This window comes from Oreochromis niloticus, linkage group LG9, assembly GCF_001858045.2.
Source record: "Oreochromis niloticus isolate F11D_XX linkage group LG9, O_niloticus_UMD_NMBU, whole genome shotgun sequence".
Classification (NCBI taxonomy): Eukaryota; Metazoa; Chordata; class Actinopteri; order Cichliformes; family Cichlidae; genus Oreochromis; species Oreochromis niloticus.
The window spans coordinates 14,574,209-14,594,420 of record NC_031974.2 but is presented as its reverse complement, the minus strand read 5'-3'; the positions used below and the strand labels follow the sequence as shown (position 1 = coordinate 14,594,420).

At 43.3% G+C, this 20,212-nt stretch overlaps 1 protein-coding gene and 1 long non-coding RNA gene across 2 annotated transcripts; one reads left to right on the top strand and one right to left on the bottom strand.

Moving 5' to 3' along the window:
• The first annotated feature begins 633 nt into the window (after positions 1 to 633).
• LOC109194509 (mannose-specific lectin) lies at positions 634 to 1,572 on the top strand. The gene is made up of 3 exons (XM_019363454.2): positions 634 to 792; positions 895 to 988; positions 1,084 to 1,572. Exons 2-3 carry the CDS (start codon positions 899 to 901, stop codon positions 1,342 to 1,344), a joined length of 351 nt encoding a protein of 116 aa, XP_019218999.1. The 5' UTR covers positions 634 to 792; positions 895 to 898; the 3' UTR covers positions 1,345 to 1,572.
• A 7,774-nt stretch (positions 1,573 to 9,346) lies between these two features.
• On the bottom strand, positions 9,347 to 11,935 carry LOC112847765 (uncharacterized). The gene is made up of 2 exons (XR_003221527.1): positions 11,837 to 11,935; positions 9,347 to 11,703 (listed from the first exon to the last, which is right to left on the bottom strand). It is a non-coding gene; the product is annotated as an uncharacterized LOC112847765 (long non-coding RNA).
• Positions 11,936 to 20,212: the final 8,277 nt, after the last annotated feature.

Below are 20,212 nucleotides of genomic sequence, written 5' to 3'. Positions count from 1 at the left end.
GAAGTTCAAATTTGGTTTGGAGTTCAATACGTTTCTTGTAAACCTCAGTCCTTAGTGTGTGCACAGGGATGATCTAAGCCTTTAATTTTATCATATAATTCTTGCCTTTCTTTTAAGTTTACCCTCTTCATATTAGCTGTATATGAAATGATCTGTCCTTGGAGATAGGCCTTCATTGAGTCCCAAACTAAAAGGCTAGAAATATTCGGGGAAAGTTTTGTGTCTAAAAAAAAAAAATTTGGTTATTCATAAATCCCAGAAAGGTATTATCTGTTAGTAGTGTGGGGTTAAAACACCAACTCCTGTCTGTTCTAGGTAAGACAGGCATAGATAGAGTCAAAACTAAGGGAGCGTGGTCTGATATAACTATGGGACGGTATTCACAGGCACACGTGATGCTGGTCAAATAGTTATCTAAGAAAAAAGTAGTCTATCCTAGAAAAAGTGTGATGGACGTTAGAAGAAAAAAAGAATACTTCCTGTTGGCTGGAAGACAGGGAGTACAACACGTCAGCGATAGGAGTGCAATCACTCATCCCCCCCCCCCCCCCCACACACACACACACGCACGCACGCACGCGCACACACACACACACACACACACACACACACACACACACACAGACATGCACACACACACTTCTCAGGAAAGGCAATCCCTTTACTGTGAAGGCCAGTGACTGTCGCTCCACCCCCAGTCAAGATGATATAAAGATGGAGTGATGTGCTTTCAATTTTAACACTTCCCTTCTCTTCTGCTTGCAGACCGGCTGGTGTGAAACATTCAAAACTGTAAGTATTCTACGTATCTCTACTGACTGATGGATTCACACATTACTGATACTTTTAAATTCATATTGTGGATACAAGCTCATTTATATTCTCTCCTTTTAGGATCATGAGCAGAAACTTCTTGTCCAAAAATGATGAGCTCCGCAGGGGAGACTACCTGGTGTCCAACAACAAGCAGTTCAAAGCTATATTTCAGGTGACTAATTTAAATGTTATCAGTTCAGAAGCTCATAAAATCCTTGTTTCCCAGTCATGCGTGTTGACATTTTAACGTATAATTTATGGCTGCAGGATGATGGTAACTTTGTCATCTATGGCTGGAAGCCTTTGTGGGCTTCGGACACCTATGGATCAGATGCTGTCCGTCTGTGCATGCAGGCTGACTGCAACCTGGTCATGTACAACAACTGTGACACGCCTAGGTGGCACACAAACTCTTCCAAACCTGACTGCAACATGTGCCGTCTTCAACTGACTGATGACGGCAAACTGGTGGTGAACAGAGAGTGCGAAGAAATCTGGAGCTCTGAAAAGTCCAAAGGCATGAAGTGATGCTTGTGTGCGACCGTCCTTTGGCATAAACCTTCAGCAATGCTATTAAAACAACATATTCCAGTGCATAAACAAGCCTTTCCTTTTTCTTTCTGGTTAGCTTTGGCCAGGCTCTGAATTTCAGCTCTGAATGTGCACGTTCACTCTACAGCTCCCGTGCTGCTGTAAAACACAAAAGATTGTTACCAAGTGGCAAAAAAGAAATAAAATGAAAGGTATTTGACAAACCTTGAGTCTCTCTGTGTCCCTCTCTTGTTCTGTGTGTTTATATTTCTGCCATTAGACAGAATTTCTTAAATATTAATATTGTTGCAAAGGTGTAGGAAGCAAGTGTGTAGCTGATATCAAAACTAACACAGATTTTGTAGATTTCTCCATTGACCATTAGACACATTTTCATTTTTATTTCTCATACAGGAGAAATACATACAGTATTTCTGTACTGTACATACTCATACAGTTACATTGTAACCTTGGTTCTCTGAGTGAATCTCTCCACTCCATTACATATTCCAAATGGACGAGGTATGACACCCCCCCGCCACCGCCCTGGTCGTGGCGTGTGGATATGTCTTTAAGACACTCTGGTTAGCCCAGTCACACCCCAGAGCTTATGTATAAAACAACTGCGATAACGTGAAACCGGTGATAGTTTGATTGGGACGCATTTCCGAGCGGCCTGAAGGTGGAGAGATAGTCTCTCACTCAGAGAACCAAGGTTACAATGTAACTGTATGTTCTCTATCATATTGAGACTACCTCTCCACTTCGTTACGTATTCAATATGTATGGGGTAACTCTTTAAGACACCCCGCGAGGAGACAGTGCAACCGAATCCCAGAGTGAATGTATCAATGAATTATTTATAAATGTAAATATATACAGACGACACCCCGGTCAGGGCCTCGCCAGACACAAAGCCGAGCCGGAGGGCAGAGGCATCAGCCTGCCAGACCCAAGACTGGCCTGCAAGTCCTGCAAGACGCAAGGACCGCAACTGAGCGGCCTCTCAAGGTCAGCCCACGAGCCACTAGGCCACGGGTATTCAACTAAAACTTGAGGAGGTCCAGTTAGAGAAAATCTTCTCAACCAGAGGTCTGGGACATCATAATCTCTAACTTGCGTTATGATTGTGATACAGAAACAGCCTATTTTTTATCAATATCTGAATGTATGAACAATAGAATGACAGATCAATGAAAATACAAGTTAAAAACATTTCGACAAAATTTATTGTTAACACTACAACACACAGTAGGCCTACATTAGATATAGGGCTGTAGTTTAAAATGAATTAGAGAAAGTAAATAAAATGGCTAAACTGTGCATCTTAAAAAAAAAGTGCTTAATTTGTAAACCATCAGGTTTGGTGATAAAACAGTGTTCACAGTGCATAAACCAGTAAAATGTGATGCAAAAGTTTATTTCTTCCCCATTGTTTTTATGCGTGTTTTTATTAAAAATGTTCCATCACTTAGGAGTCTTAAAGACAGAACAATTCCAGGTTTATTTATGACAAAATAAACACTGTGGTGGAATCTTCTGTTAATAAAGTCTGCAACACGGTCAGCTGTGGTCAAGCCATTTTAATTACTGCATGCAGTAGAGCTGACACACATCAAACATCATGGTTCTACAGTCATGAGAGCTCCGAAACAGAGGTGGTGCTTCCACTCCTTTATGCATTCCAAGGAACAGGGAGGAAATCACAAACTGATCATACCTCACATCACACGGCTCGCTATGAGACCTAATGGAACAATGGGTCTGCTGTTTTGTGCCCTTGGCGTTATCAGCACCTGTAAAGGGAGTTGTCTTCCCCAACTAGGTTCAAGGTTCAAGGTTCTTTATTCGTCACATGCATAGTTATACAGGCATAACACACAGTGAAATGTAACCTGACATGCTCCTCGACTTGTGCAAAGGGGGGGGGGGGGACATTACATATAATATATACATTAGGTGAATGTGCAGTAGTAGCATGTATGCAGCAAGCAGGTGCATTCTTTACATTAAGTGAATTAAATAAGAATAGACAATCTGACTATTTTTAAAATTAAAGGAATTTGAAACGGGGGGGGGGGGTTGGTTTAGGGCCAGGATGGCTTGGGGATAGAAGCTCCTCTTGAGTCTCTCTGTCCCGGATGATGAGGAATCTTCTTCAGAAGTTGGAACAGTTTGTTGCCAGGATGGGACGGGTCCTTCAGTATCTGCGCTGCTCTAGTCCGGCATCTCCTGGTGCAGATGTCCTGAAGCGGGGGGAGAGCAATCCTGCAGCAGCGTTGTGCTGTACGGATCATTCTCTGAAAAGCTTTTTGGTCCTTAACAAAGCTGTTCCCAAACCAGGATGTGATGTTCTGTGTGAGGATACTCTCCACAGCGCCTGTATAGAAAATCCTGAGGATCTCTGGAGAGACCCTGAACTTCCTCAGTTGTCGTAGGTGGTACAGATGCTGCCTAGCCTTTTTGGTCTGGATCTGAATGTGGGCAGACCATGTCAGGTCTGAGGAGATGTGGACACCGAGATACTTTAAGGACTGCACCCTCTCCACTGGAGCTCCATTGATGATAATGGGCTTGTAGTCTATGTGCTGACTCCTTCTGAAGTCCACCACCAGCTCCTTGGTCTTGCCAGCGTTCAGCTGGAGATGGTTGTCCTGGCACCATGATGCCAGATTCTTCATTTCATCCATGTAGGCCGCCTCATCGTTGTTGGAGATGGCGCCCAACACCACTGTGTTGTCAGCAAACTTCAATGGTATTGGAGTTGTGGGTGGCCACACAGTCTGAAGTGTAGAGGGAGTAGAGCAGTGGCGAGAGGACACATCCCTGTGGTGCTCCTGTGTTGAAGGTGATGCTGTTAGAGACGCATCTACCCACCCTCACCACCTGAGTTCTGCCAGTGAGGAAGTCCAACACCCATGCACACAGACGGCTGTTGAGTCCCAGATCCTTCAGCTTTGTGAACAGTCTCCTGGGCACTATTGTGTTAAACGCTGAACTGTAATCAACAAACAGCATTCTCACATAGTTACCCTGTTTCTTGTCCACATGGCTGAGGGTGATGTGCAGGACTTGGGCGTCCTGTGGATCTGTTGGGTCGGTAGGCGAACTGGAGCAGATCTGTGGTGTCTGGGATGGAGGAGGAGATGATGTTCTTCAGCAGCCTCTCGAACACCTTCATTACTACCAAAGTCAGTGCAACTGGTCGGTAATCGTTCAGGGATGAGGGTTTGCTGTTCCTGGGCACAGGGATGACGGTGGATCTTTTGAAGCATGTGGGGGCTGAAATAAGTTCATCTAGTTTTAGAAACTTCCACTGAACAGTCTATTACAGTGTCACAACTAAGCATATGCATAAGCACTTAAATACTTTAAAATGAGAATAATAGAAATTTTCTGTTACATCACAGAGTCAAAATCTTTTAAACAACCATGTCTCTCACTCAGTGGAGCAGACAGATACCTGATAATGAGGACCTGCAGTGTTGTTGGAAATGCTGAAAAGGACAAAACTCAGGTCTGTGTCAAGGTCTGGGTGAGTCACAATAATTTTCCACAGTCCCTGCTCTCCACCTCCAGTCTTTATCACTCCTCCCAGGATCACCACCTGAGACTAATCAAGCCAGCTGTATTTAAGACCAGTGTTCACAGTGTTCAGGGAGTAAGCAGGGAGCCATTTTAGGCAGTCATGAGCAATCGATTCAGTTCCTGCTAGCCCACCACAAAACAATTATCGACGGTTTCAGATTCTTGCGGCTGTTCACAAACTTCAACCCAGTGCCGTACCAGATGTTGAACCTGCTGCTGCCGCTCCCAACCACCTGCCTGATTACACCACTTGCACCTAGTTCAGTCAGTCAATCACTTGCTCCCAGTTTTCGTGATGCAGCCTCCCTGGAACCCAAGCTTTATTCTGGAGAACCAGGTCTGTGCGGAGGGTTTTTGCTTCAATGCAACTTAGTTTTCAGCCGCTTGCCTTGCTCTTTCCCTGTCTAAATTTTTCATACCTAATTGGAAAGTTTCAAAGACGAGCTTTACTTTGGGCTGAAGCTTACCTTTGCGCTCGGCCGCTGCAGCTCTGCTCCTTTGATGAGTTCTTGGAGGAGCTAAAGAAACCTTTGGTCACCCCATCTCTGAAGGCAGCGTCGCTAGAAAGCTTTTGAACCTTCGGCAGGACAGATGTAGCGTCGCTCACTTCCTGGTTAAGTTCCGGACACCTAAGGCTGGTTGGCCGGATCGAGCTCTACAGGGGGTATTTTTACAATCATTAAATGAAGCCATGAAAGATCAGTCAGCATCCCGGGATGAGCCAGCTTTCTTTGAGGAGCTGGTGTCTCTTGCTCTTGGTATTGATAACAGGCTGAGAGAGCGAGAGAGGGAGAAGAACTACAGCTCCCGTCTGCCACCGCTTTGGCCGTCCCCGGCCGCTGCCTCCGTTGTTCCGCTGCAAATTCACACCCCGGAAGTCGTAACACGTGCCGCAACCAGCGACCCGGAACCGGAACCGATGCAGATGGGACGCTATCAGATGCCACCCGAGGAAAGGGAGAGGCGTTTTCAGTCCCGGTCCTGTTTCTACTGTGGCGCTGCCCATCATGTCATTTCAGCCTGCCCCAAGAAAGTACACAGGTCCGATCCGCCACTAGTTTCGGAGATACGGATGGGCGGAAAGCAAATAGATTCTAGGCCCCGTTTATAGCTACCAGTCACACTCTTGTTTAACCTAAAGGAACATGCCTGTCAAGCACTTGTAGATTCAGGCGCCGAACAGTCTCATTGACAGTGAGCTAGCCAGACAACTGAACATCCCGCTTGTTAAGCTAGATCCGCCCATTCGTGCCAAAACCTTAAATGATCAAGTTTTTCCCCAGATCATTCATCGCACTGCACCCATCACATTACTCACCTCATGAAAACACAGAGTCTCTCACCTTTTTCACATTTCATTCTCCAGGTACACCACTCATCCTGGTTTCCTTGGTTGGAGGTTAACAATCCTCACTTAGATTGGTCCGGCCAAAAAATTGTTAATTGGAGCCCATTCTGTCAAGCCAACTGTCTCATTTCTTTACCCACCTGAGGCTTCTAAAAGGTCGTCTGAGGAAAACACAACCCCTGACCTCTCCGCTGTTCCCTCTGTGTATTATGACCTGCGGGAGATTTTCAGTAAAGATCTTGGCCACCCCATATACCCTATGATTGCTCCATTGATCTGTTACCTGGCTCAACCCTCCCTACTAGCCGCCTGCATAACCTGTCACAACCAGAGCGTGCGGCCACGGAGAAGTACATAAGGGAGTCTCTCGCAGCTGGCATCATTCGGCCAACTTCTTCCCCGGTGGGGGCCAGGTTCTTTTTTTGTTGACAAAACGGACGGCTATCTCCGGCTGTGTATTGATTTTCGTGGCTTAAATGACATTACAATTAAGAATAAATATCCTTTACCCCTCATCAGTTCCACGTTTGAACCACTCCATGTTGCCAAAGTCTCCACCAAACTCGACCTTAGAAACGCATATCATCTGGTTCGGATCAAACACGGGGATGAGTGGAAGACAGCTTTCAACACACACCTTGGACACTTCGAATATCTGGTCATGCCATTTGGTCTCACTAATGCTCCTGCGGTGTTCCAGATACTGGTTAATGACCGCCACTGGGACTTCTTGGACAGGTTCATTTCTGTTTAACTAGATGACATTTTGATTTTCTCCAGAAACCTTGAAGAGCACCAAGTTCATGTCTGGGCAGTCCTCCAACGACTGCTGGAGAACAAACTGTATCTCAAGGCAGACAAGTGTGAATTTTATGCATCATCAGTTTCTTTTCTGGGATATATTCTCACAAGGGGGCAGGTGAAGCCAAGGTGAAGGCAGTTATTGAGTGGTCTGCTCCTTCCTCTTGCAAACACTGCCAGTGTTTTCTGGGCTTCGCAAATTTCTATCGGCAGTTTATCCGGAATTATAGCCAGGTAGCCGCACCGCTGCACAACTGACCACCAAGCTCCCTTTCATCTGGTCACATGATGCAGATCAAGCCTTCACTAAATTGAAAGAACTATTTACATCCACACCAGTGCTAATTCACCCCGATCCTAAGAAACCATTGATAGTAGAAGTCGATGCATAAGTGCTGTCACAACACTCAGGCTCTCCATCCAAACTCCAGCCCTGCTTCTTTTTCTCGCGTCGTCTCTCCCCTATGGAGAGGAATTACGACGTGGGAGACAGAGAGCCCCTCGCTTTCAAACTTGGACCCTGGCACTGGACCAGCAAATCAACTATATGTCCCCACAGCAGACTGTTCAAAGGTGCTTGACTGGATCCAAAAGCAAAGTTTGCATGCCATCCCAGAAGAGGTAGAACAAACTCACTCATTAAAAGACATTTCTGGTGGGAAACTATTGACAAGGACGTTAGGGAGTATGTAGCCGCATTTTCCATCTGCACTAGAAACAAATCCAACACTCAGCGCCCAGCCGGACTATTACAACCACTCTCCGTTCCTCATCGTGTCAGGATTGCAAGAAAAAGAGGACCCAAAATGCGGAGCTCAGGTTAGCAGGGTGAACAGTGCGTTTATTTACAGTGTCCAAAAAGGTGCCACAAACAGTTAAAGGTGCTATCCAAAAGGTGTTCCAGTTAAATCCCCAAGTGCTCCTTCGTCTGTGCAATCCCGTGTGTGAGTAGTGCTTCCCGATCCTCCTCTCCGAGCCAAACCCAGGTGAGGAAAAAGCAAACACAGAGTTAGCAGAGCTCTTTAACCGACTAACAACTTCCCTTAAGTAACGAACGCTACCGGCTTGGAATAATAATCCAACATCGACTGTTGCCGTGCATCTTCCTTATATACCACAGCTCTAAGATGGAGGCTGATTAGAATGGTAAATGGACTGGCTCTTATATAGTGCTTTTCTACTCTTCTGAGCACTCAAAGCGCTTTACACAACTTGTGCATTCACCCATTCACACCAGCACATTTGTCTAAGTGCTTCTTTTAGTTAACATTCATACTCCGATGGATGCATCGGAGAGCAATTTGGGGTTAGTATCTTGCCCAAGAATATTTGGCATGCAGACTAGGGGAAGCCAGGAATCGAACCACCAACCTTCCAATCAGTAGGTGACCTGCTCTACCACCTGAGCTACAGCCACCCCGGCAGCTGGCAGAGTGATCCAGTGCAGGTGAGGCCACAGCCGAGCGGCGGAGCTTCCGGGTGGAAGGCCGTCCGAGCCACGCCCTCCCCGGAAGCGCGAACTTCCTTAAACAAACCCCGCAGCTGGGAGAGAGGAGAAACCGGGAGAAAATACACACAAAAATCCAGATCGCCCGGGGAGGACCGTCCGACCGTGACACATCGCCCATGGTCACACATCTTACTAGACTTCATCACTGATTTGCCTGTCTCAAATGGTAAAACAGCCATTCTCACTATAATTGACAGATTTTCTAAAGACGCTTGTTGGGTTTATCTAGGCACAAACCACGCTGGAACACGAGACACTCAATAACTGCACGACAAAACAAGGCAAGACAGAGCTCTTTGTCTTTGTGGCTCATGAGGGAAGTCAGCCCAGGCCTTCACCTGTCCTTAGCCAACTTCGACTGATTCCTTCGCTACAGCCCTTTTTATTGTCAGCAAGCAAACATTCATGAATATGCAATTACAAATACATGTGACATTCTTAAGCAGGCATATCTGAACAACATCAGTGTCTATATTCTGTGTGTGTGGGTGTGTGTAGGTGCATGTGTGTGTGTGTTTCAAGCTATACCATACATAGACATACGACCTTTCAATGAACTTAAAATGTGTGTATGAGGTATGCAGAAAAGCAGAAGTAAGCGTCTTGCTAAACTATAAAAACAGGAACTTGCAATGGGTCATGTCTCAAATGGACATTTAAAGGTGTGAAGTATCTTCATGTGGTCTAGACCTATTAGCAACTGATATTTTTTCATAGGCCAGTTCTTTTTTTCAGTTTATGTTCTCTTTTGGCTTAGTTTTTAATGAAAGACAGCATCTCAATTCATTATTGTGTAGATGTCAATTATCTGTCCTGTTTTTATTCAGGTTTCCTAATTTTATGTTTCCTTTCTTAAACTCTGTAATTTCATCCTGTGTTGGATGTTATTTAATTATTTTAGATGTACAGCATATTGGTCAACAGCTGTACTTCAAATGTGCTAGGGAAACAAACTTGACTCACTTCATGAGTGTGTATGCGTCTTTGTGTGTCTGCATGTGTTGGACATCACGTCTTTGCATGGAAACCGTCAGGTATGGTGATAAAACCCTTGGTGAGTGTGTCTGCGTCTTTGCATGTAAACCGATATGGTGATAAAACACTGTGTGTCTGTGTCTTTGTGCGTTTGCATGTGTTGGACGTCATTTTGGTGGGTTCTGCACAGTCCAGATGCACAAAATGATGCTTCTGAAGTCATGTATGAAACAATCTTTGCATGGAAACCGTCAGGTATGGTGATAAAACCCTTGGTGAGTGTGTCTGCTTCTTTGCATGTAAACCAATATGGTGATAAAACAATTTGTGTGCCTGCTTCTTTGTGCGTCTGGATGCATTGGATGTTGCATTGAAAGGTGACTCTAGAGACACCTACTGACCTACTGTAGCAATAACAACCAAAAATGTGATTCTGAGAGTGTTTTTGTCTCCAGTTTTTACAGGTTTTAAGTTTTGTCATTAATATATCTGTTGAATACATTTGACATTAGCCAAGCACATGCTGTGCCCTGACACATATTTTTATTTTTCACAGTTTTTTCCTCTCAGGTAGTCCCACACCATTCAGAAACACTGTGCAAACACCATTCAAACATTAACTGCAGGTAAGTCACGGCACTAATGGTCTCATTGTCTTTTGCTTCCCGCTCCTTTATAGAGACACCTACTGACCTCATTGGTTTCCCCCCATGTTTGATTTCCTCCGCCTGCATTTCGTCCCTCAGTCATGTTTGTATGTGGAGTTTATGGCTCATATCAAACTGTGTATAGACCATGTAAACAGACCAGTCTAACCCCGCTGTGGTTTTTAAGTATCAAGTAAAAATGACTTTTTTTGCAGTTTAATAACATCCATCCATTCACTTCCGCTTATCCTTTTCAGGGTCACGGGAGGCGCTAGAGCCTATCCCAGCTAGTTTAATAACATGTATTTTGTAATTGCCAGAGTGCATCAGAGGGACAGCTCAGGATGAGCGGTTTGGAGAGAAAGTTTGAGAGACAAGACTGAGATGGTTTGGACATGTGGAGAGGACGGATAGAGGATATACAGGATAAAAGGTCATACAGAGGGTTGGCGTGACAGAGGAGGATGGCATTCACATGGTGATGCAGAGGCAGATGATTTCCTGTGGTGAGTGAGCAGCTGAAATAAGAGGAACAATAAAAGAAGAAAAACATTTAAATGCCAGAGCTGTAACAGGGACAGGTTTCTCAATGTTTTGCATCATCCCTCTCTTTAACAAGACTTTTTAACCCAGTAAAGCCAAGTGCATCATATTTGATACATGAGTTCTTGAGACTTCTACTTCATCAGTTACTTTTTTTTCTCATAAAACGAAACATAGAAATTGTACAACACATTTTTAAGCAATAAACTGAAAAAAATAAAACAAAAAAGCCACATGTAGCAAATATGATACACATGAAAACTCAAGAAGCTGGGAGAAGAGAAAAAATGTCATTTTGGTGGGCTCCACATGGTCCAGAGGCACAAAGTGATTCTCCTAAAGTCATATATGAAACCATTTTTGCATGTAAACCATCATGTATGGTGATAAAATGTGTGTTTTTATTAAATATGTTCCATCTCTTCGGCGTGTTAAAGAGAACAAGTCCAGATTTAATTATGAGAAAATAAACACAGAGTCAAAAACTTTTAAACAACCGTGTCTCTCACTCAGTGGAGCAGACTGATTCCTAACACGAGGACCTGCAGTGTTGTTGGAAATGCTGAAAAGGACGAAATCAGGTTTAAAAAAAGAAACGGCAATAACATGTATGTTAACATGTTCTATAGGCAATAAGACACTGTCCTCTAATCCATCCAAAGCATATAAGCATAAAGTTATACACAGTCTCTGGTTGTCATGGTTTTTTGTTAATTCCATATTATAGCACTAACTGATTAAAGTGCGGATGCTGAAACCACTTGTGCAGCACAGTCATTGCGAAACAAATGCTGCTTCTTTCCTGTGTTGAAGTCTTGTCTGTAGTTTCTTTATCACACCAAAAACTAGCACACATGAGGTGTCTGACAAGCATCTGCACTGACAGTTCATGAATCCACTAGGACGTCACTCGTGGTCAGAGTCCAAGAGTCTGAGTGTTTATGCTGCAGAGGAAGAATATGATTCAAATCAAATGATTATTATTTGCAGCTGCAAAGAGAGACCACAAGGTGTCGCTCTAATGCTTCTGTAGTTTATGTTCATGTGAAAAAATTCACATAAAAAGAAAATTACTACCTTTGAAAATCTCCTTTTTTCCTAATCACTTATCCAATCCAGAGTTGTGGTGAGACTGGAGCCTATGCAGGTGCCAGGAGGTGAATGGTAAGGTGCACCCTGGACAGATTAGCAGTCTATCACAGGAGTAACACAGACACACAGTCATTCATGCATGTGTTTGGACTGTGAGAAAAGGCTGGGGTATCTGAAGAGAACCCACGCAGGTACAGGGAGAACAGACTGACTCCACACAGAAAGGCTCCAGCCGGTGGGCGGATTCAAACCCAGGACCTTCTTTCTGTGAGTTGACAGTGATAAATGCTGCACCGCCATGTTTTAAACATATTCATACTGTTTTATAACCTGCAATTTCTAAACGCTAACAACAGTTTTCTACAATACACAGAAACACATAAACTCAGTTGCACTAAGAAATAAATATCATGTAATCCTGAGCTGCATTTATAGGCAGGATATTTAAGGACATTGTGGACATATTACGACTTCTTCTGGAAAGCGTTTCAAAACTGAGGAGATCATTCTTTGAGCTTTGATAGGGTGTTTTCGTCCAATATTTTCATAATGCCGATGTGTGTGCGGGTGAACGGGGATAAACTGAAAAGCAGCTTTATTAACTTAAACTGAGAATGAATTCATCCAGACTTACAAAAGAAACAGCCAAACAAAGAATCCAACATTCTGCACGGACGGACAAGACAACAAGCAGACAGCAACTGAGGAATTAAATACACACAAGGCAATTAGGGAGAGAGGAAACAGCTGGGGAAAAGACACAGGTGAACACAATCCAACAAGACAAGAGGACACAAAACTAAAAAAAACCACACTAAATAAACAAGACTAAGACGTGTGAACTAGACAGAACTAAACAAGACATGACTGAGGAAACAGAAAGGGAGGCAGGAACAACCAGGGTTTCATAAACCAGACTGAAACAAAGACATGCTGCTATCAGAAAGTATAAAAAATCAGAACACAAAAGAAGGCCTAAGCCAAAGACTTGTAGGACTTTAAACACTCCATCTGCATTAATCACAGATGGCGTCGTTGAAACTGCACTTTGAAATTTTGAGGACCAGCAGGTTTGTTACCAGACTGTGACTTGCCAGAACAATGATCCCTCTAAGCTGCGCACGTGCGCAATTGCGCACTGCTGGAATGGTCTCTGCGCACAGAAAATCTGCGTTGCGCACAAAAAAAAAATCTAACCTGAATTGAAATTAGAATTAAAACTTTAACAATTCTGTTTTGCAGTGTTAAGTGACTGGCTGCTCCCGTATGGGATTAGAACGATGCCACCTTATCCCATAGTCCAGCCAATGATGCGATTCACATTCGTATATACGCAGCCAATCAATGTTGTTGACAGGCTATGACAGCGTCCTTATGTGCCGACACCGGAGTTTTAGCTAGCAAATAGTGATGGGATTTCCGGCTCTTTTTAGAGAACCGGCTCTTTCGGCTCGGTTCACTAAAAAGAGCCGACTCTTTCGGCTCCGAGCTGGCTCTTCAGGTTGTTTTGTTACTTTAATTAATTTATTATTAACAATAATATAAAATTATGCACAAAAGGAATTACTAATGTAAAAAAAAAAAAAGTGGTTTTATTTATATATGTTTATATATAAATATATGCGGTGGCCCCTAGAGACAAAGCACGTACAAACTCCAAAGCATGTGCAAACTCCAAAACGCATTTCTAGGGTTAACTGACCTTCCAAAACAGAGCTACCTAGATCACTTAAATTACACAATTGAAAGCATATGTGTATTGTTTGTGTATTTATACACAAGCACTCATATATATTCAAATAATTTAAAAAAATGTTCATTTACCTGTTACTACCACACACCAAATCCGGTTGTTGGTACTTGCTGGCTTGTGTAGCCACTAGGTAACAAAAGCTCAACACTGCGCCTAGCATCCTGGAGCACTTCTGTTGTGTTTTGTACGTGTTTTGGAGTTTTTACGTGCTTCTGAGTTTTTACGTGTTTTGGAGTTTGTACGTGCTTCAGGGTTTATACGTGCTTCGGAGTTTGTACGTGCTATGGAATTTTTACGTGTTTTGGAGTTTGTACGTGCTTCAGAGTTCGTACGTGTTTTGAAGTTTGTACATGCTTTGTCTCTAGGGGCCACTGTAAATATACTTTCATTTATTCACTCCACATAAAATGTAATAAATAAATCATATAATACAAAAACCAACTATTCACATTTCAACTTTTAACTATTTAAATTTTCAGCTTTTTCCTTTTAAACAAATTTGAAGTGAAACAACACAAAACACTGCAAACCACAACACAATTAAATATAAATTAAAATATGAAAACAAAAAGAAGCTGCACATTCTCTGTCATATGGGCCTGCATGAATCGACTTTCTGAATCCTTTATCATCCGCAACTGAAAATAGTTGTGGACCATTACTATACCTTTCTAATGTGACGTTGTTGCCAGTGTTGCCAACTCCTCAGTAAGGAAAATCGCTATTGGTTGTCCTAAAAGTCGCTAGAAGTCGCTAAATGACGTCATCACCTAATTTGCATAATTGGTCATGCTAATATAATTGTAACCTATGTTGTTGGAGAGAGAAATAACATCGTGGAAGAGACATAAAGTGAGTAAAAAACGTCCTAAATGCATTTAGAGTTTATTTAGAACTACAAATTAAATTTCTTTTAGCAATTATTGTTTTTTTTAATGTCACAATTCCAACCCTGCTCCTTCACCCGGGCTTGGACTGGCAAAAGTGATCCGAAATAGGCACTCTGGTGGAGTTACTTTGTGTGTGTGTTTATAAGTAGTTTTAAACCTACAAAACAGCATAAGAGTAAAAGAGTAAAAGAAGAACTGACTGTGTTACAGCACCCGCTGCTTGTTGAGAGTAAAAGCGTTACGCGCTTTCACGTCTTTTTTTAGCGACTTTTTTAAGAAAAAAAGTCGCTAGGGGGTCTGAAAACTCGCTAAATATAGCGACAAAGTCGCTAAGTTGGCAACACTGGTTGTTGCCCCTGGCTCTCTTTCTCTCTCTTTCCCTCCGTCTCTGTTCCTGTGCTACTGCGAGTGTAACTACCGCCCCTCCCCCCTCTGCCCAGCGCAAAGCACAAGGCTCGCGTGCGGAGTGAAGCGGAAAAAAAGTGCGAGAGAGAGGGTGAGAGAAGGAAAAAAAAAAAAAACCACGGCTCGCGATAAGGAGCCGGCTCGCGTCGTTCACGTCAAAGATCCGGCTCTAAGAGCCATTTCGTTCGCGACCGACACATCACTACTAGCAAAGCCGCGTGGCTGATGTGGAGTGAAGCCACGTTAATGACGTGTACAACCATTGGAGATGTGAGCAGGACAGACAGAAGAATTGACGGAAAAAGTGTGGACTTTATACCAGTTTTTAAATTGTGTTGATAGGCCACGTAAAACCAGAGTTGTGATAAAAAAAAATATGCAATGTTTGGTTTTCTTCCTGAATACTATTGTTGTTTATATTTACTGCGGGACGAAATGGTAAAAACTAAGTTTTATAAGGAAAAAGGCTCGAAAGCGCTCTCCGCCTGTGAGCAAAAACACCCCTCTCCCGCTTCCCCTTTCTTATTCGTCCAAAAAAGTACCATGTCAACCAATCAAAAAATGATAGGGCAACGTGGCATCTAGTTGTTAAGAAACGGGGAATTTTTAGGAGTGATGGCGGTGTTTTGAGATGTGAGAGATTTGAGACGTTTAGCGCAAATCTTGTGTAGTTATTGTGTAGTGTAGTCAATAGTTTTGTTGGTGTGTCAGAAAAATGAGGCAACTGCTGAATGTTACAGGTGTTACAGGAGTGATACATCTCCTGTTGTCAGGCCTGCAGGTATCAGGCTGTTGTTCTCCTTTATCTCACAGTGGACAGAAATTATTTTTTCGAGTGGCACAAATAATTTGTGTGGCATCAGATTTCATGCAGAACAGCTGATTGTTCTGTAAATAGTTTGAAATTTTTATTTAAAAATGCATTGGCTGCATTAAAAAAAAGCTGCAAAAAACAGTGTGTTGTTTGCCAAACTGAGTTACTTTTTTGAAGAAGTAACTATATAATTAATTGCCCAGCATTGCTCATTATATACTGTATTTTGCAGACAGAGAGTTACAGGACTCTCCCAGACCACAGACTCATACTCATAATACAACTCAGAGCTTTATATTTAAAAAAAAAAAGAAAGTTGTGTTTTCTGTTAGGATGCCTGGGTCGTTGACCCAGAGGTTTGAGTTTATTATATTATTTATCATTTCTAGTCTTTGGTTTCTTTGTCTGTGTTCTGTCTTATGGTTTACGTCTCGATTCCCTCTGTTGCAGTGCCTGCGTGTGAGTCTGTGTCTTTAGTTCAGTCTGTGTTATGTTTCCTGTTTTATTTTGAAGGTCCATGTCTTATGTTAATGTATCTGGTTTTGCTTCCTTTGTCTCGTTAGGCCTGATTTGCCCCAGCTGTGTTTCCCTCCTGTTACCCATTCCCTCATTGCTCCCTCTGTGTATTTAAGCCCTGTGTTTCTCTGTGTCCGTGTTGCGATCTATCCTTATCTTGCTGTGTGTTCTGTTTGCGTAAGTTTACTTTGGAGTCTTAGTTTTGTTACTTTTTTGGAGTTCAGCATTAAAGCTGTTTTGAGTTCACGTTCTGCCTCCGAGTATCTGCACATTGGGTCCTCTACTACCACTCCCACCTGCACACAGCCTTCACATAACATTTTTGAAATTGGAGTTAAAGTTAGTTTTACTTCCAATAGTGTTAACATACTACACAGGTCAATGACTAGATTTTTTTTTACATTTTCATTGTAAATGCGCTAAAACAGTTAATTAAAAGTAGTCTAACATAAATGTAACTGCTGTGATTTGATTTTAATAAACCATGTAACTTGGATGGATTAGATGCTGGCGTGACCACAGTGCACACGTCTGATGTCGCTCACAGTGGTCCAAGGGATCGCTCAGGGAGTTTGTTTGCTCAGACACATGAAAAATTAGAGGGAACATTGTTGCCAGAGCATGTCAGTACATGTTAACCCCTGTTAGGCCCTAAAAAAAATGCACCCTTTAAAGGCCCTAAGGGCCCAAAACGGCCACGCCCCAAAAAGTGCAATAAAAATATTATATATTCATATTTCTTTCCACTTTAAATTGGTCAGTCTTTTAAAACTACTTCTCCCTGAAATATTCATATAAAGTTTTAATTATATTTTCGTTGTTTTAACCCTTTAAATCCCAGTTTTATTACATGAGCGCACTGTTTTTTTTTAGCCCCAAAAAACCAAAAAACTAAATATTTTCCAAAAAAAACATTTGAAGTAATATTCGTTTGTTATTATAATTAGGCCTTTAGATGGACCAAAGATTGGCACCAACATTCATTCTGATCAATTACTATTTTTTCTAGGAGCACAGTAAATGTAATATAATGGTGATCATGTTTTCACTTTTTGATTATGTTAACTGCTTATTAGCACTTATTATTTACTTATTGCTTATTACCACTAAATACTATTACCTTGTTGTGTTCTAAAATAAAATAAAAAAAATATGAAAATAAAAATACAAGATCACTTTGAACCAGAAAACATTTATTTTTAGAACAATGAACATATACTGTTTGGAATGGGGAAAGGTATGAGAGATATGAGAAAGAGATAAAGAGTGAGAGATGGGGCTGGGGGGGGGGACAGTCCTGCTCAGGTGGAGCAGTTGCTGCAGATGGTCATGCTGTGGTCCTTGCATGCGGCCTTCCCACATTTGCAGCAGGTGGTAATGACCCTCCTTCTTTTTCCTGCGCAAAGGTCACATCGCTTCCTCACCTTAGATTTGATGGCTGCAGAGGGGCCTGGAGAGGGACCTGCAGCAGCAGCAGCACCCTGCGCATTTTTCACAATCTCTGCTGTGTGGGAAGAGCGGGGAAGTCGCTCTCTCTTGGCAATGTGCGGTTGAACTAAGGTTTCTCCAACCTCCTCGATGTAGAGCCTCCTTCTGTAAGCTTTGCTTTGCTGCCAGGCTGGGTCAACCGCGGTCCACAGGACGTAACCATTATAGAGCGAAATGTCAATCAGGTGGTGGAAAAGGGCTAACGGCCACCGCCTCGTTCGCCTTCTACAGGTGTAGGTGGCAACAGCCTAATAAAAAAACAAAACACACACACACAAAAAAAACATTAAACCTACGTATATTTTACACAAGAATATATGAGCAAGAATGAATAAATTCGTGCGCAACTGATGCGTAATGACACCTACCTGATCAAGTTTGTCCACACCTCCCTTGGATTTGTTATAATCCTTTATTATGTGGGGCTTTCTCTTGGGGTCGTCGCATACTCCTGGAGTGCGGTGTTTGGAGCTCAACAGGAGGACATTTCTACCGCGGCGGGGGACGTATGACACGGCCGTGTGCGTCGTAGTGAAAGCAAAGACGGAGGAAAACACTCCTCTCCCCCTTGTCTGCAGCAGTTGTGGCGGAAGCTCGGGCTTGTTCTTCCTAATGGTGCCAACCAGGGTATTTTTTTCACCTGAGCAGCTCCTCTGACAGAGGGAAGGAAGCAAAAAAATTGTCACACGTGACGCTGTGTCCCTGGAGCCCCTCTGTCAGCTCCAGAACCACTCGCATCCCCTGGTTGATCTCGCGCACACCGGCTGCTTTGCCCGTGTAGAGCTGCAGTCTCCAGGCATAAGACGTCTCTACGTCGCAGACCGCCCATACCTTCAGACCATACTTTGCTGGCTTTCTCGGCATATACTGCCTGAAGGCGCACCTCCCTTTGAAAGGAATAAGTTGTTCATCCACACAAATTTCCTTGTTTGGGCAGAACATCATCTGGAGGCGATGGGTCCACATATCCCAGATTTTGCGAAGTGGACCCAGTTTGTCATCACGGTGTCTTGGTCTCGCAAGTTTGTCGTCGAATCGCAGAGCCCTGGTGATGTAGCGAAACCTTTTCTCGGACATGGTAGCCCGAAAAACCACCCGGCCGGATTTCTCACTCCAGAGACTGAGTGTTGATTCGTTTCGGGAACGGTAAACACCGGCCAGAATTAGTAGCCCCACATACGCACGCAGTTCATCGCTGTCCACGTCTTTCCAGTCAGCGATAGCACGTCTCCCCTGGAGATTGGTCATTGAGACGATATGCAGGATAATTTCATCGGTGACAAAAAGACAAAAACTGGATTGTGGGTCACTGATCCGGGCGGTGGCATAAAAAGTAGGTCCGGCGTGTCCTGTGGCCGCTGGAACGTAGCGGAGCGTCTCAGCGTTTGTAGGAGACCACTTTATTCCATTTTTGGAAATCCACCCTGCTGATTCTTCCTCCATCTCTCCGCTCTCATTTTCAGACTCTGATCCATATGAGTCGGAACCGGACTCCTGCTCCTCCGTTTCCTCCTCCGAAGAAATCTCCGCGTCATCCCCGAATCCTCGGTGGATGATGAGGCGCTATCCTCGCACTTGGGGTCCAGCATCATTTGCAACGCTTCCTCCGTGTTGTACCGTCTTGCCATTGTGAAAAAGGCTACTCCCGCGCTACTGCTCATTCTTATAACCACGGCTTTAGTGCAGCTGCATAAACAACCTGAGCTTGCAGACAAAACAAGTCTAATTTGGCTTTGGTATTAGTTTTATATTTGATTTGTTTGCATTGCAGTGTAGACTTCAAAAGGAGAAAAAACGTTTGAAATTAGACACACACTCTTTGATTCTGAGGTTAGACACACACTCCTTTATTTTTTTTAAGACACACACACATTGATAGTGACCCAAACTCATCATTTGAGCAGAAAGACACTGCTGTAAATGTGGGATTTTCCAGCTGTAAATGTTGTATTTTCCAGCAGGTGTCAAATGTGAAACAAGGGCGCCACCTGGTGGACAAATAAAAAAAAATTACAATTCTAAGGCCCTTGCTTCAAAGTGACAGTGAAAGTGTCATGGTCCTGATTCTGCCGACTCAGTGTTTTGTGTTTCCTTATGCTTTTGTTTATTCTGAGTATGTGTTCTGTTATGACTTGCCATTTGTTAGGTTTCTGTTCCATGCTTGCCTCGGGCCCACTTCTGTGTTCTGTCGGTCTATAGTGTCTCACTGTCTGCTTGTGTACCTGTCGGTTTAGTTCAGTGTCTGAGTTTCCTGTTTTATTCTGAAGGTCCCCGTCTCATGTGAGTGTGTTCAGTTTACGTTTCCCCTGTCCCGTCAGCTCTGATTTCTCCCATGTGTGTTCCCCTCCTGTCTCTCATCCCTTGATTACTGCCATGTGTATATAAGCCCTGTGTTTCCCTTGTTCTCTGTCGCGTCGTTAACGTCTCCTACCCTCTAGTTATCTGTGTGTTCCGTCTGCTAGCCTGCCTGTCTGCGTAGTTTATTTCTGTATTCT

Coding starts and splice junctions, on each gene's coding strand:
- LOC109194509 (XM_019363454.2), top strand. CDS start 899: ATGAGCAGAAACTTCTTGTCCAAAAATGATGAGCTCCGCAGGGGAGAC. Junction 989..1,083: donor AGTTCAAAGCTATATTTCAG/GTGACTAATTTA, acceptor TTATGGCTGCAG/GATGATGGTAACTTTGTCAT.